Source organism: Vigna radiata, chromosome 3, assembly GCF_000741045.1.
Source record: "Vigna radiata var. radiata cultivar VC1973A chromosome 3, Vradiata_ver6, whole genome shotgun sequence".
NCBI lineage: Eukaryota > Viridiplantae > Streptophyta > Magnoliopsida > Fabales > Fabaceae > Vigna > Vigna radiata.
In genome coordinates, this window is record NC_028353.1 from 11,278,801 (window position 1) to 11,293,335 (window position 14,535).

A 14,535-nucleotide genomic window follows, 5' to 3' on the forward strand; every position below is an offset into this window, starting at 1 on the left:
TAATTACACTTATATTGAAACCAAGGAATGATAAAAATTGAACCTTACTTATAAATCTTAAAATACCCAAAATAAGATAACACATTGATTTTAAGACCAATTTTAATTTAAGTCCTTCTTATTAGTAGCATTGATATTGCTTTTGGGAATCCAAAAATATGTTCCACTTTTAAATAACAAATATTTGATATATGACCCTTCTTTAAACAATACAAGGAAGAAACAAAAGTTGTACGAGATGAATTTTTAAAGTGAAAACAATTTTTGAATGACTTTTTCTTCTTTGAAAAAGAATATCCAAACTCAACTTTATCAATTGCACAGTATTCAGAATTAAAAAGGACATTCAAGTTAGATTTTCCCTCGATAATCCTTGCAAGAATTTTCTCAAAATATTTAACATTACTTTCAAGGTTCTTGCGATGTATACAATAAAAAGCTTAAACTTGTAAGATTGAATTACATTTCCAAGAGAAATTCCAAATGGATTGGCGTAGGCTGGCGCAAAAAAAAAAAAAAAAACAGATAAGAAATTATAGCTTGCCCCGCGATTGGACGGGCTGAACCACCATTTTAATTTTTTATTTTATTTCTTTTAAATTTGTTTATATAGATACACATACATAAATGTTAAAAAGCATATTTATGTCATATAAATTTAAGTTTTCATTTGATTAATTAATATTTTTAATTGAATAAATTAAAATAATTTTTATATTTACATGTCAACTTATTCTATTATAACTAATAATTGGAACTTAATATGCAATTTTTAATGATTTAAATTAAAATACTATTACATATTTACATTTTAAAAGATGTAATGTAGAAAATTTAATTTTTTAAATTATTTTTGTTTTAATTTTAAATTTTAAAAAAATTAGACTAGCGGGCAGGCAGACTAACCTACCTTTTGCCTGCAATTTGGTAGACTAAGCGAACTAGGTTAAAATAAGCTAGCGGGTTGAAAATTTCAACTTGGCTTGCCTTGTTTTGACGAGTTCGCCAATGGGCCATGACCCATTATTTCTAATCAATATTAAGCATATTGTTTAAACAAGTCACTTGGCTTCTTCATGTATTTCTTCAAGAGCATGAAGAAGTTCATCATATCTTGTTTGAATGTTAAAATTGCAACAACTTTACATTGTTTCCTTGAGATGTTAATCATGAAACATGTGTTGGTTTCTTTATTATAGCTACTCCTCTATAAATTGATGGAAGTAGAATGTTCATTGTTTTCTTGAGCTTTTTTGTAGTTTATTTTTTTTTACTCGTGTATGTTGGTACTTTTAAAAATTTCTTAATGGTGATTGTTGGGGGAATGATATGTTCTACTTTAGCATTATACTGAAATTTCTTGTTTTACTCTTTAGTCTAAGAATTAAAAGTTTTCTCAACCTGCATATTGTTAATAGAATTCGTAAAAATATATGGCTCATTCATGATAGCCTCCAAAATACCTCTATAAAAAAACTTCTAAAATATTTGTATTGTTACTTTCCTAAAAGAATATTTTTCACTATAGAAGAGTGGAAGCTTGTTAATAGTAGCACCTTTCACAAAAAGTTTGACTTTGCAAAGCCATACATAAAATTTTAGGATCTTTGTTTTTATTAACTTTTAAAAACTAGCTCTGAGATTGATTGTTAGAAAAAAATATATGACTTAACTAAAGCAAGATGGGATGAATTGTTTTGAAACTTTTTCAAAATATTTTCCCTCTACTCAAGTTTTTTTTTTTAAAAGTTATTCAAATTGAAAAGAAAAATAGGAAATCAAGATCGATAACAACAATATAAAGAACATAAAGGAAGAGAAAGATTGCACAAAAAAATTATATTGGTTCCGATCGTAAATGATTCTACATTGAGTCTCAATTATTCAATATTAAGATTATTTGATTCTACTATCTCCAAAGTTTGTTCAAAACACTTGTACAAACAACTTACAAACTCTAGGCAGCAAGCAAAAACTATATCAACTCTTCAACACACCAGGAGGACATGATCACCATATAAAACTCTTCAAAAGGATACGATTAACTCTTGATTAGACAATAACATATACACTGGAACACTTCCAACAATAAGGAAGAGGAAATATGTACCAAATTTTAAGATTAGGAAATTAATCGTGCAACAAAATGAGTGCCAAACTCAAAGAATTGAAAGGCTACCAGGGGAGCACAAAAGGGCTCTAGAAGATCATCTTACTAATCTTCTGAAGTTTATGCTAAACTCTCCAAAAACATTAGTTTTTGTTGTTCCTGTTTCTACCGTTTACTGTAATTATCCTTATTGCTTCTATTGACTATTATGTTACTCCTTGTTTGATCTTTTAGCTCTAATTATTTTTCTATAAAGAAGTCAATACTTGCTGATTTTTTTTTTTTAAGAAAAAGGTAAGAAAACTTAAAATTTAAAAACCTCAATGATATAAGATGCAATAAAATAGGGAGAGCTAACTAATTCTCTAAACCTTTTTTATATTTTACGAATATGGGGGAGAGAATTACATATTCTAGTAAGACTCTTTCTAGCAAGAACAATATGTTTTTTCTAGTAAGACCCCTCGTATAGTATGTGTATTTGTTAAATATCAAAAAGGGGGAAATTGTCAAGGTACGACAAGTTCGTTACAAGATAAGTTCGTCCAGGTTGAAAATCGAGAGATTGTCAAGGTATTACAAGACAAGCTCGTCTAGAAGAAACCTTGATCTTGGTTTTGAAGTTTAACTAAATAACATAAACGAAGAAGTCTCTTTGTACGAGAAGCTAACTCTAACTATAAAAACACTTAGGTAAGGAAATCAATCGTTAAAACACTCTTATAGGAAACCACAAAACTAAAGAGCTAACCTTAGGATAGAAAACACTAGGCTAGAAAAACCTCAAGATAGGATAGAACAATGGAAGCACACCTCAACAACCTTAGTTCAACATCAGGATAAAGTAGCCAGAAACACCTCAACCAATAAGAGAAAACCAACCCTGTAGTTAGAAACTAAGACAGAAAAAACCTAGAATAGAAGAAAATCAGTCTAAAGAAACTTGAAGACCTAGGTCAGGACAAGAAGAACACAAAGCCAAAGACAATAAAATCACAACTTCACAAAGGTAGGATAAGAAACAAACACGTTAGGAAGAAAGATTAAAACAACAAAGAAATTAAGATGAAAAACGTAGGAAAAAACACAAGTAGAAAATCTAGGATAAAAACATAGAGTCAAAACCCCAAACAAACAAAAACTAGAACCTGAACCCCAAACATAGAAAACATAGAAAAACACTTAGGTCTTAGGAATATAATTCTGCAACATTGAAATAATATATATATATATATATATATATATATATATATATATATATAAAAAGATTATTCTGAGTTTAACGATGATTGGCTGGATGATGTAGTATTTGTAGTTTCGTGAGTCAGGAAGTGTTAATTGAAGTGGTGTGGTTAATACAGGGTTTGTTACATGGTTTTCTAATAGTAGGATCAAGTTTGAGTAAAACCATAATTAAGACAATGTTGTTTCAGTGTTTATATCATGGTGCAAGGGTCAATTTGAGTGTGAACCTTGGTGTTGTCATAGGGAATGACTTTGGAAATAGTGAAGCATTAATGAAGGGTTAATCGGAGTTTGTGTTTAGGTTTGGTGTGCAGAAGAACTCATCCCCACAAGCTTTGGAGAATGGTCGTGAGTTTAGGTGCTAATTTTGGTTCATAATGTTGTGTTTATGATGCATAATGTGTTAGTGCATGTTCTATGGCTGTTTTGTGATGAAATCATGTGGCATCATAGTTGGTTGCTTTACTTTTCTACATTTTATGGCACTGCTCGATTGGTAGAGCTCCAGGGTGGTTAACCTACATAGTGACTGAATTAGCCGAGCTTTAGGGTGGTCAGCTTGCATAGTGACCTGACTGGCCGAGCTATAGGGTGGTGTTGAACTTGGCAAGCGTACCAATAGTCAACTGTAGTATAATGATTTTTAAGTAAGAGTGTCAATCCCAGGAGGAACAATTTAAATTAAATAGATAAATTTATCTCAAACAATATATATATATATATATATATATATATATATATATATATATATATATATATATAAAGGTACTCAGTCTGACTCATTATGGATTGTTTCAATTTATACTACGTTGCGTAAAAGTAGAATAGTAACAACAAATAAGTTAAGGAAAGTTTAATAAGATAAGTTGGGTTTGAATTCATCTATCTCACTCATATGCAATCTGAATGAACATAAACATATAGCAACTGAAATTACCAATATTGATGCAACACACAAAAGTCATTTATATTGATTCCTCGCATATAAAATTCATAAGATCAGTTCCTTGAATATTGATTCCTCACACATCCAACAAGTTGTCTAGCATTATATTCAAGTGTTATAAGCAATTGATAAACTGAAATATATCCCCAGCATCACATGATATCAAGTATTCTTGTTCAAATTAGATTTTAGAGATACTTCCTAGTCAAATCTAAAACCCACATTCATGACACTATTGATCAGATAAAATCAAGCACTAAAAGCAGAAGAAAAATACCAATGTTGAATAAAAACAAAAATGTTATATATAAATATCACCAGATTACATCCGAGTTCAAATCGATTGCATTCAATCCCAAGAGAAGAGATCAGTCACTCATGGTGGCCATTAACATTCTAAGAGATGAAGAAGAAGGTAAAGTTGAAGAAAAACTATTTGGATAACTCTATGTCTTTTTCTCTGCTACGCTCCGTTTTTCTTTTCTTTCTAACTGATGAGTATATATACTGCACGAATTCTCGCTTAAGCTAAATTATTCTCACTTAAGCGAGAATGACTTTTAAAATAATGGCTTCTTGGACGAATCTAGCTTAAGCGAGATGATTCTAGTTTGAGCAAAATGTTACAGGATTTACTCTTCTCTCTTAATTTACCAGAAATATATACGAAATAGGGATCAAATGATTTCCTTTTAATCAACAACTCGAAAGCAAATGATTACATCTCATCTTTCTTAGATTGGGGAAAATTGATACAAATGTACACAATTTACAACAAAAGTGTCAAAATTCCATATGATAATTTACTACTTTTTTCACTTATCAGGTTGTTGGCCTGCTTAATGGTCAACTTGGTTGAGCTACAAGGTGATTGCTTTATTTAATGGCCAGGAAAGCTATACAGTGGTGGGCCTGCTTAGTGGCTAGGTTGATGGAGCTATAGGATGGTTGGCTTGCATGATGGTCGGTCTGGTCAAGTTATAGGGTGGTCGAACTGTTCTATCTGAGTTATTTTGGACCTTGGCTTCAGGTTCTGGAGTTCCATTTTGGGTATTTTTGAGGTCGACACTGGGTTTTGGACCTTGGTTGAGCTACTGGTTGTGGTTGTCGGGCTCTTTGTGAGGTTATTCATGTTGTTGTTATGAATGTCGAGTTGCATTTTTTGTTTCCGAGATCTGTACATGTTGGTCATGTTGTTATGATTGGTTATCGAGCTATTTGTCTTGGGTTAAAATGTGCACCGAGATGCGATGTTGACTGTAATGATGTGTGGATGATATTCCTTCTTATCATACCTTGTAAAGTCGGGGTTATACCTTTGGTTTATGAGATACGGTAGAAAAATTGATCTCTTTGTTTATGAGAGTTGGTAGAAAAGATGAGGTTCGAGTTTTGTCCTTTCGTCTTTTGAGGCAGTTGAAAGGAAAGGATGTCTCTCCGTAGGTTTCCAACTCGTGATAAGTATAATGCCCATTGTGAGCAACAACAAAGTTTTTACTCATAAGTAAGTGCAGGGAAATAGCTCCAAAGTTGCGGTGAAAGACAACTCGAATCCTCCTATTTTAGTGAACAAGTTTTGTACAGTAGGGTACAAAAGAACAACATATGTTTGGAATTGCTTAATTGTGGTGTGTTCTAGGTGTGGCTTATAATTGAGATGACCTTGTTGGTGTGATCTATCGATAGTATTGATAAGATGATTAATGTTTATTGTATTTGTGTTCTCATATTCAATGGTATTTATGTTAGCTCACCCTTATTTTTTGTTGTGTTGTGCAATAATCGTATAACTCGTACTGTTATACGAGAGCAAATGATCCTACAAATGTTCCTGGTGAATAAAGCAGTGAGATGCTTGGGTGTTCTAATGGGAATTTTTCTAATTTATGTTTTAAACAACTTCATTTTAATTTCATATTATTATTTGGAAGTTTTAAACGTGAGGATTATGTTTTTACCTATTTGGTGTTAAATGAATTAAGGTTTTTATTAATTTAGTTTTTCCATAATAGTATCAAATTTTAATTTTTCACAGTTAAAGACTGATTTCTACATTACTTGTGGTATGTTGAAAGGAGTGTTACATCCATGGGTTTCTTCCGTCAAATGTCGAGTTGACATGCTTCGGTTTCTTTGAGCCTAGCATTGAAGAAAGTAGTCCAGGCTTTCCCGTGAGTCTCATCAAGATAGCAGTCCATGGTCTCGACTCCCACACGAAGCTTGTCGGGCTGACAGGTTACGGTTGCGGTTACAACGTGAACCCTGTCGGGCTGACGAGTTAAGGTCTCTACTTCCTTGTGAATGTCGTCGGGCTGATAGGTTGTTCCTCATCCGGGAATCCCAGGGCCTCTTCATGGGGTCAGGTTGAGGTCAAAGAGATGACCTTTCATTCTCTAGGAGCGTAGGACCTCAAGCTCGGTATCATGTTGCCTGCATTATTCGTCATGTTGTTGTATGAACATTTGTATTTGTTGGTGGAGGGTCGCCATTTAGTTGACTTCCATTTCATGGGAGATTTAAGCGGACCTTCGGGTGGTGACTATAAGGAGGTGAGATTGAGAAAAAGTTTTAACAAGGATCTTATCGGGATCTTGAGTGTGGATTTTCGAACAGGTAGCAAGATCCTAGTAGTAGCGTTGAGAGCTCTTGTTGGTAGGAATGAGATTCTTTACTGTTGAGAAGGGAGAGATCCACCTATAAAAGACTTTCAATAAAGAGAATTTAGGATCATTATGAATATGGTATGAGTGATTATGAAGTGAGTATTACTTAGGGGATATTAGTTGTATTTATGGGATCAACATGGATTGTAGACCTATGTTCCTATTGGATTAATACTTATTTCAAGTAGAGCCGTCAAAATGGGTCATAACCCGCGGGCCAACCCGGCCCCTCACGGGTTCAGACCGGATTGGGTTTAAAAAATACAACCCACCTATATGCGGTTTAGATTTCAACTCGGCTCATTTAGACCCGGCTCATGCGGGTTGAACTCGTGGTGAGCCGGGTTGGCCCACCAACCCACCTACCTAATTTTATTTTTTTAATTTATTATTTTATTTATGAAACCCTAAAAAATAAAATACTCTCTTCACTCACTATGTATACCAAAAAAGTAACCTTTGCTTTCACAAATCACTTTCACGGTACTTGCTCTCATCTGACGACGCTCTCACTCTCACTTCATTGAAATTCTTCAAGGAATAGGTAAAACACCCTTCCTTTTTTCTTCTTTTTTCTCCACATTTTTGTTTTCTCACTTCTTCTTTTTTTCTTTTTCAAAAACCCTATAATGACAAAAATAGGGGTTTGCTAATTTGTTTTTTTGTTCCGGGGGATTTGAAGACATGAAATGATTTTTTTTCATGTTCTGACATGCTTGTATCAGATTTTGTTCATTTTATTTAAACAATTTGAGTATATATTATTTGAACAAGCTCTTTTTGATATCTTTGAATTTGAGAAATTATGTTACAGATTAAACTATTAATTTTTGTTGATGTTGTTGAATAAGGAACAAAAAATGATGAATATAAGAAACTTATTTGTATGTTTTTTGTGTTTGTTTTTTGATGACATTTGAATTATATTGTACTTTTTATTATTATTTTGAATTGTCTTTAACATAATTTTTTGGGAGTGAAATTTGTTTAAATTTAAATTACAGAAAGTTTATATTTTTTTTTATTTTTTAAAAAAATGTAATTGAATGGGCTAGTGAGTCAACCCCGTTTACCCACCAACCCGTGGTGGGTTGGGCCGGGTTCAAGTTTTTCTGGCTCGCTAATAAATGAGCTGGGTTGAGTTGGCTCACTACGTGACCAACCCGTGGTGGGTCGGGCCGGGTTACCCGTCTTGACAACTCTAATTTCAAGTATATAATAACAATGTAAATAATAATAACATAATGATACTTTATCATAAATAATAACCATACTACAAAATTGTCGAGATTATTTATGATATGTGGATATGACAAAAGTAAACATAGGTTTGGATATAAAACTATGTTTTTTAGTATATTTATGGTTTAAACTCTCGGATGGTCCTCATGTTTGTATGAGAATCTCAATTGGGTCCTCATATTTGCGACTGTCTCAATTGGGTCTTAATATTTGTAAAATTGAGTTAATTTTACCTAAAAATATAGAATGAGAAGAAAATCAAATTTTGTGCCATATCATAAACTATTCACCTAAAAAAATTCATGTACACTACTTCATCAGTATTATAACTCAATTGAGACAACTGTAAATATGAGAACCCAACTGAGATTCACATATATAAATATAAGAACCATCCAAGAATTAAATCTATATTTATTAGGCCTTAATTTTTATTTATTTATTAAATTTGAAAATATTTTGTTAAACTTAAGAAAAATATATCTTATAAATAATTAATTATTTTAAACTAATTATAAAAATTAATTTTAAATTTTCAAAAAATCAATTAACTATTCAATTTATTTAATATAAGAAAAAAACAAAAGTATTGAAAGATGTAACGAGGATCGATCTTCCCAAGGATCAAATTAATTCGGGTCACGTTTCCTATAAAAGCGTACAGAACTAATGTCAGAATTTGACTTCTCATCTTCTAAAAGAAAGTGATAGTTTAATAATTATTTTACTCAATTTATTAGCTGAATATTTTTTACATGTTACTGTTAGTATTGTGGAATATATTTATTCCATGAAAAATGATAAACTGGTGATTTGTTTGTAGACATTAAAATGTCATATAAAGTTAAACATTACAAATAGAAATTAGATCTACTATTAAAATTGTTGATAAAAGTAAATGTTTAATTAATATTTGGAGTATTTTATCCATGAATGTCCCTTTCACAAAATATAGCATAAAAAGTTAAAAAAAAAATGATTGCCTAAGTAAGTTTACATCATGTGTGGATAATAAAATTTTGTTAAACATCATAACAAAATTTACATTGGCCATTAATTACCTTTTGTAGTAATCATAATAAGATAATTAATTTTTATTTGTAAGTGTTAATTATTTTTTTATACATGCATTTGCTCTCTTATTTTTGTATGGTGTACAGACAAATTTGTTCTACAGGAGTACATTACATGTATTAAATGATTATGAAATATAATTAAATATTATACACAATAAATTATTTTATTCTTTTGTTGTTCAAATTTGTTCTATGTGTCAATAAATCATTATTATATATTGTCATCTATTATCTAGAAATTATATATTTCATTTAAAGAAATTCTTTTTTTTTTTTTCTGATTCAATGTGATATAGCTAAACATGTGCATTCATTCTGGTAATATCTCTAGTTTTCTTCTCTGACTATCATATATGAATTGAATCCTTTATATACTGATAATCTACTTCTAGGGCAAGGTGAAAGTGAAGTCCAACCAGAAAGCAATTTTGATGCTGGTTTGGGTTATTGTGTCTAGATTTGCTTCTTCTTCTTTTTGATGGGTTTTGCATGTCTCTTCTTATTTGCTTTATTTTTCTAGTTTTAAAACATTTGAATGAATTTAGACAAAATCTGAAACAACAGAGATAGTAAAGTACAAATTACAAAAGAAGTAAGATGGTAGTGGAAAAAAGTTGGAACATGGGTGAAAGCATTAGATGTTATCACCCACTCCAACACACGTGTCACTGTAACAGTTTCATCATGGGTCAGTGCACATGTAGATGGGGCACACATCACCATCTGTTTCCATTACTTGCATAGTTACATTGTACAATTTGTACTTTCCATGTTGTCTCCAACATATATATATTTATTATTTTCTAACTCACATTATCCAACCTCATAGAAGCAAAAAAAGAAAAATATGGTTGTGGTGTGTGAAACTCTTCTTCTGTCACTTCATACAGCAAGGATAATACTTGATAGTTATAAAGTTACAGACTACAGAATCTGATAGCAAGCACTGATAAAGATGAGCTACATATACATGTGATAGAAGTTTTATACTGTTAAAAACAGTTACTATGAAAACTAAGTGCACATGACATTTTGTCTTTGGTTGTCTGATAAAAGCCTAGTGTTTTCCAATATCAACAACATATCATCATCAAACTCAAGTTTATTTGATCAATGATAAGTATATTTTTCCACAATGATGTAGACAAAGAAACAAGACTGACCAGACATTTTTTTATGCATTTATTTAATCCTACATACATAAAAATTTGTACACAATAAGAACAAAACTGCTCCATTATAAAACAATCATCTCTCAAACTAAATAATTTTTTTTTTCATAAATTTTTCCATTATTATTTATAAAAATGAAAGAAAAAAGCTTTTCAACAAACCAAAATTAGTTTATGTATACATTAAAAACTACCTCAGAAAAACCAGTCCTAGAAAGTTTCTGAGTATTATCTTTTACATAAACTAAACTTATCTTTCAAACAAGTTTATTTCATTTTTTTCTTATTTTACTTCAAATGTGTTTAAAAAAATCTTGATACAAACAGACCTTATACTTTTAATATTTCTGGAACTGAAAAGTAGAATCTTCTCAGAAGATTGATTAGGTCTTGTATTTTCTAATAATTATGACTCAATAACTGTTATGTCAGTTTCAAAACACAGACCATTCTATCTTACATCCAAATTGTTTAAGTAAACTATGATTTGCTTGTTTCAATTTAGTTGAATAAACTAACTGCAATTAACAACCAATACTAATTATTGAAGTTCAAGAGTATCATCAACACAAACTTCACTGAAAATCATCAAATAAGTCTCAAAACACAATCTATAGATAACTTTCAAGAAAGCTGAAAGTTTGCAAATTCTGAAATTGTGTAAATAATATCATTCCTTTTCATTCCAAACTACATTTCATACTGATCTTTTATATGTTTAAAGTATGTACTGCTCTGGCCTCCGTCTAACTTCATCAGCCCAATCTAGATAATTGATGTTAAAAATGAAATAAAACCTCCAAATATTCTAATTTGCTTTCTATAACTCAATTTGTGGAGTATTGTGATTAATTAAATTGAAAACAATATCATTGATTCTTCAAGATTTACCACAATAGAAGCACACACAACCTTGTTTGAGTTCTTTTTGTCTCAAACTGAGACAAACAGAATGATACCGCTTGGATTATGCAATTGAACAGTTTCCCAAACAAGACCTACTAAAGCAACAGTCAAAAGACAAAAAATAGGTTATTGCTTGTGTCTCATTTCTTTCTGCAACTTGGGCAGGAGGTGGTGAATTTCAGGCAACAGAAAAAGGGTATGAAAACATCTGAAGTCAATTAGAATACATATTTAAAGAGGGTAAGAGAAAGCACAACAGACAAAACTGAGACCAGTTACAATTCTGCAACGCATGAATTGAACTTATGAAAAAGGTAATTGCAACCCAACATGTACCGAGAGCTAATTATTCACCATTCATGGTGTCAACATTTGAAAACCATCATGGTCACTTAAAATGAAAAGACTCATATTTGTGAACCTTCTAAAACTGTATCTATTACTCTAAATAGGAGTAAACATTTACCCCAAAAAGTGGGCATATTACCCATTAGCAGAATCATCTCTCCTTGAAAGTGAAGAATGTTAATTCCATTCAGAAGAAATCCATACAGCTTTATCACCAAAAGCACACTTCTCAGCATCCCATCACTGCGCAGTTATACACAAAGCTTCCTGATTGCCTGCTAGCAAGCAGGTTCCACTCTGGCACACCTTCACCAGGGACACACGCATTGATCTCAATTACCCTTCCATCCAAAGCTCTTGGCCCACCAATAACAATTAGCCTATTCCCACATGCACGAAAGGCTAATCCCCAGCCATTCATTGAGACTATTCGATCAGGTAATCTTCCAATAGTGACCCATGAATTATTGTCTTTATCATATCTCCTTACCTCTTGTAGGGCATAATCTGCAGCGTACAATACATTATTTACAACTGCAACCAACGGAGGTGCCTCAGCAGCAGCCGAAACATCAGTCACCTCAGATCCTCCATTTCTCCTAGGGAACATGTTGGGTATTTCTCTCCACTTTCTCGTCTGCAGATCAAACTCTTCACCACATGTTAACTGCCTTGAGTTACCTATTCCAATCCCACCAATCACATAAAATTTTCCATCTATAAATACACCAGAACACATCTTCCTAGCTTTATTCATGTTTGGTAGAAGCTCCCAGGTCCCAGTTTCTGAGTTATAGAGCTCTGCCGAACTCAAAATGTTGCCCCGCGGATCACAACCACCAGCTAATATGGCGACTTCTCCAAGGCTGGCAGAACCAAACAGGCATCTAGGAACATTCATTTCCATACCAGATGACCATGAGTTCATCAGAATGCTATATCTGTATATGACAGGAGACATTATCTCCTTTCCAAAAACAAGAAGCTCTGTACCAACAGCCAATGACTCCTTATCTGAACAGATAAAGCATTCATTAGAAGGCATTCTGGGCAAGCGCATCCATCTACCAGTGTTTGGATCAAATGCCTCCCATTCAGGGAGATTGCAAGAGAAGTAAACCCAATGCTCTATGATACCCATCTGCCGCCTCAGCCTGTAAAGCTCTCCTGTCCGGATGAGAGACCGAAAACTTTGGTTCAATGAGGCAATCGAACCGTAGTCAGACCTTGAACATCGTAGGAGACAATTAATTGAGATGTCCCGACCAAGTTGGTAGATAAGTGAAGTCGAGTCTGACTGGTCACTTGCATGATTTTGGTCATTTGCTTGGTTAAGGGATGGGGAAAGATCTTGGATGTTCTTTTTTGTTTCCCCTTCCTCAGGAGCATCTGAAAGCTTGCATGACTTTCTCAGCACAGCCTCTTCCTCTAGCTCCAGTCCGCGCTTATTGTTTGTGAGCTGCATCACGCAGAAGGAATTGTAAATCCACCTGGTCTCTTGCTCACATGAGCTCGGTATGTCCCTCGAAAGAAGAAAGGTTGGACCCTCCAACATGTCGACCGAAAGAATCAATCTGGTTACAAAGAAAAAGTCTTGTTTTTCATTCATCAAAATTAGAAACATTAACTAGGACAACACCACTATACCTATGAGAAAAATACTCACAACATACATACGACAATTTTAAGCTAAAATCACAAAAACCACAAGCATCAATTTTTCAACATGATACCCATAATCATCGCATGCACATCTGATATCAATCAAATTCCAATCAAATAAGTAATATTAACAATATTCACCCAGAATTCGAAAGTTTACAATGATTCAGAAACATCCTCTTGGTCAATCATGATGTGGCACAAACTTTAGAGCATGCACGCAGATCAGAAGCAATACTTTAAACATGCAACCGTTCACAAGAACAATCACACATAATAACCAGACTTCAAAAGAAAATTAAACCACAAAAAAAAAAAGACAGATCTCATTAGGTGAATTAGCATAAAAGTCTAAGAAAAAAGTAATAAAATTTGAAGAATTAGTCCAATTAAAAACAGAAAACTAGAATCAAAATAACAACGTGTAAGTCAAAATTCAAATCCCGAAGTTTCTCATGCGCCAACAAATCAACAGAAGAAAAATAAAATATAAAAATAAACAAAAGAAGATCACTTCTAATTTACATTGGCAGCAACTCCATATAGACTTTTCCCCTTTCCGAGCTCTAAGTCTGGAAAAAAGAAACAAAAACACAGACAACAACACAACAAAAGCTCAAAAGCCAAGAAAATAAACCATCAATTAACCCCTCCCCCAAAAAAGATTACAAAACAAAAACCAAGGCATAAAGAAAAGCTTACGAATTTAGATAAAAGAGAAGCAAATTCCAAACGGGTTTCTCTGGGTCACGGTTGTGCGAGCGAGCCCCGCAGAGAGGTAGTGGTGTCTCTCTTTCTCTCCCTCTTCGTGGGTGTCATTTAGTTGTGGCTATGTTGTTGTTGCAGCCTGTTCTGTCATGTGTGTGTTTCATGTTGTGTCAATAGAACACTCGATGCAAGGGTCAGATTTCTTTATTTATAATAATAATATTACTATAACATATGCTAATACATGTAATAGATTCTTTATTGTATAAATCATTTTTCTATTTTATATTCATAATATCTTAAAGTGAAGTTACAAAATTTATGATAAAAAGAGAATCAATGTAAAAATATTTGAATAGTAAAATTAAGAAAAAGAAAACATTTTGTTCATTATTATTGGTTTGTCATGACTTTTTATTCATCAAATATTTTTGAAGTATCAGAAAAGTTGATGTTA

The 14,535-nt window shown here is 32.5% G+C and overlaps 1 protein-coding gene across 3 annotated transcripts; it reads right to left on the reverse strand.

Annotated features, from left to right (window-relative positions):
• Positions 1-11,475: 11,475 nt before the first annotated feature.
• LOC106756680 (F-box/kelch-repeat protein At1g74510) lies at positions 11,476-14,266 on the reverse strand. 3 transcript variants are annotated; one of them, XM_014639196.2, is made up of 3 exons: positions 14,073-14,266; positions 13,896-13,942; positions 11,476-13,282 (listed from the first exon to the last, which is right to left on the reverse strand). In XM_014639196.2, exons 2-3 carry the CDS (start codon positions 13,910-13,912, stop codon positions 11,938-11,940), a joined length of 1,362 nt encoding a protein of 453 aa, XP_014494682.1. In that variant the 5' UTR covers positions 13,913-13,942; positions 14,073-14,266; the 3' UTR covers positions 11,476-11,937. The 3 variants fall into 3 exon arrangements, with proteins under 3 accessions (XP_014494682.1, XP_022635167.1, XP_014494683.1); XM_022779446.1 differs by having other exon boundaries at positions 13,885-13,942; XM_014639197.2 differs by lacking the exon at positions 13,896-13,942.
• Between the last annotated feature and the right edge of the window lie 269 nt (positions 14,267-14,535).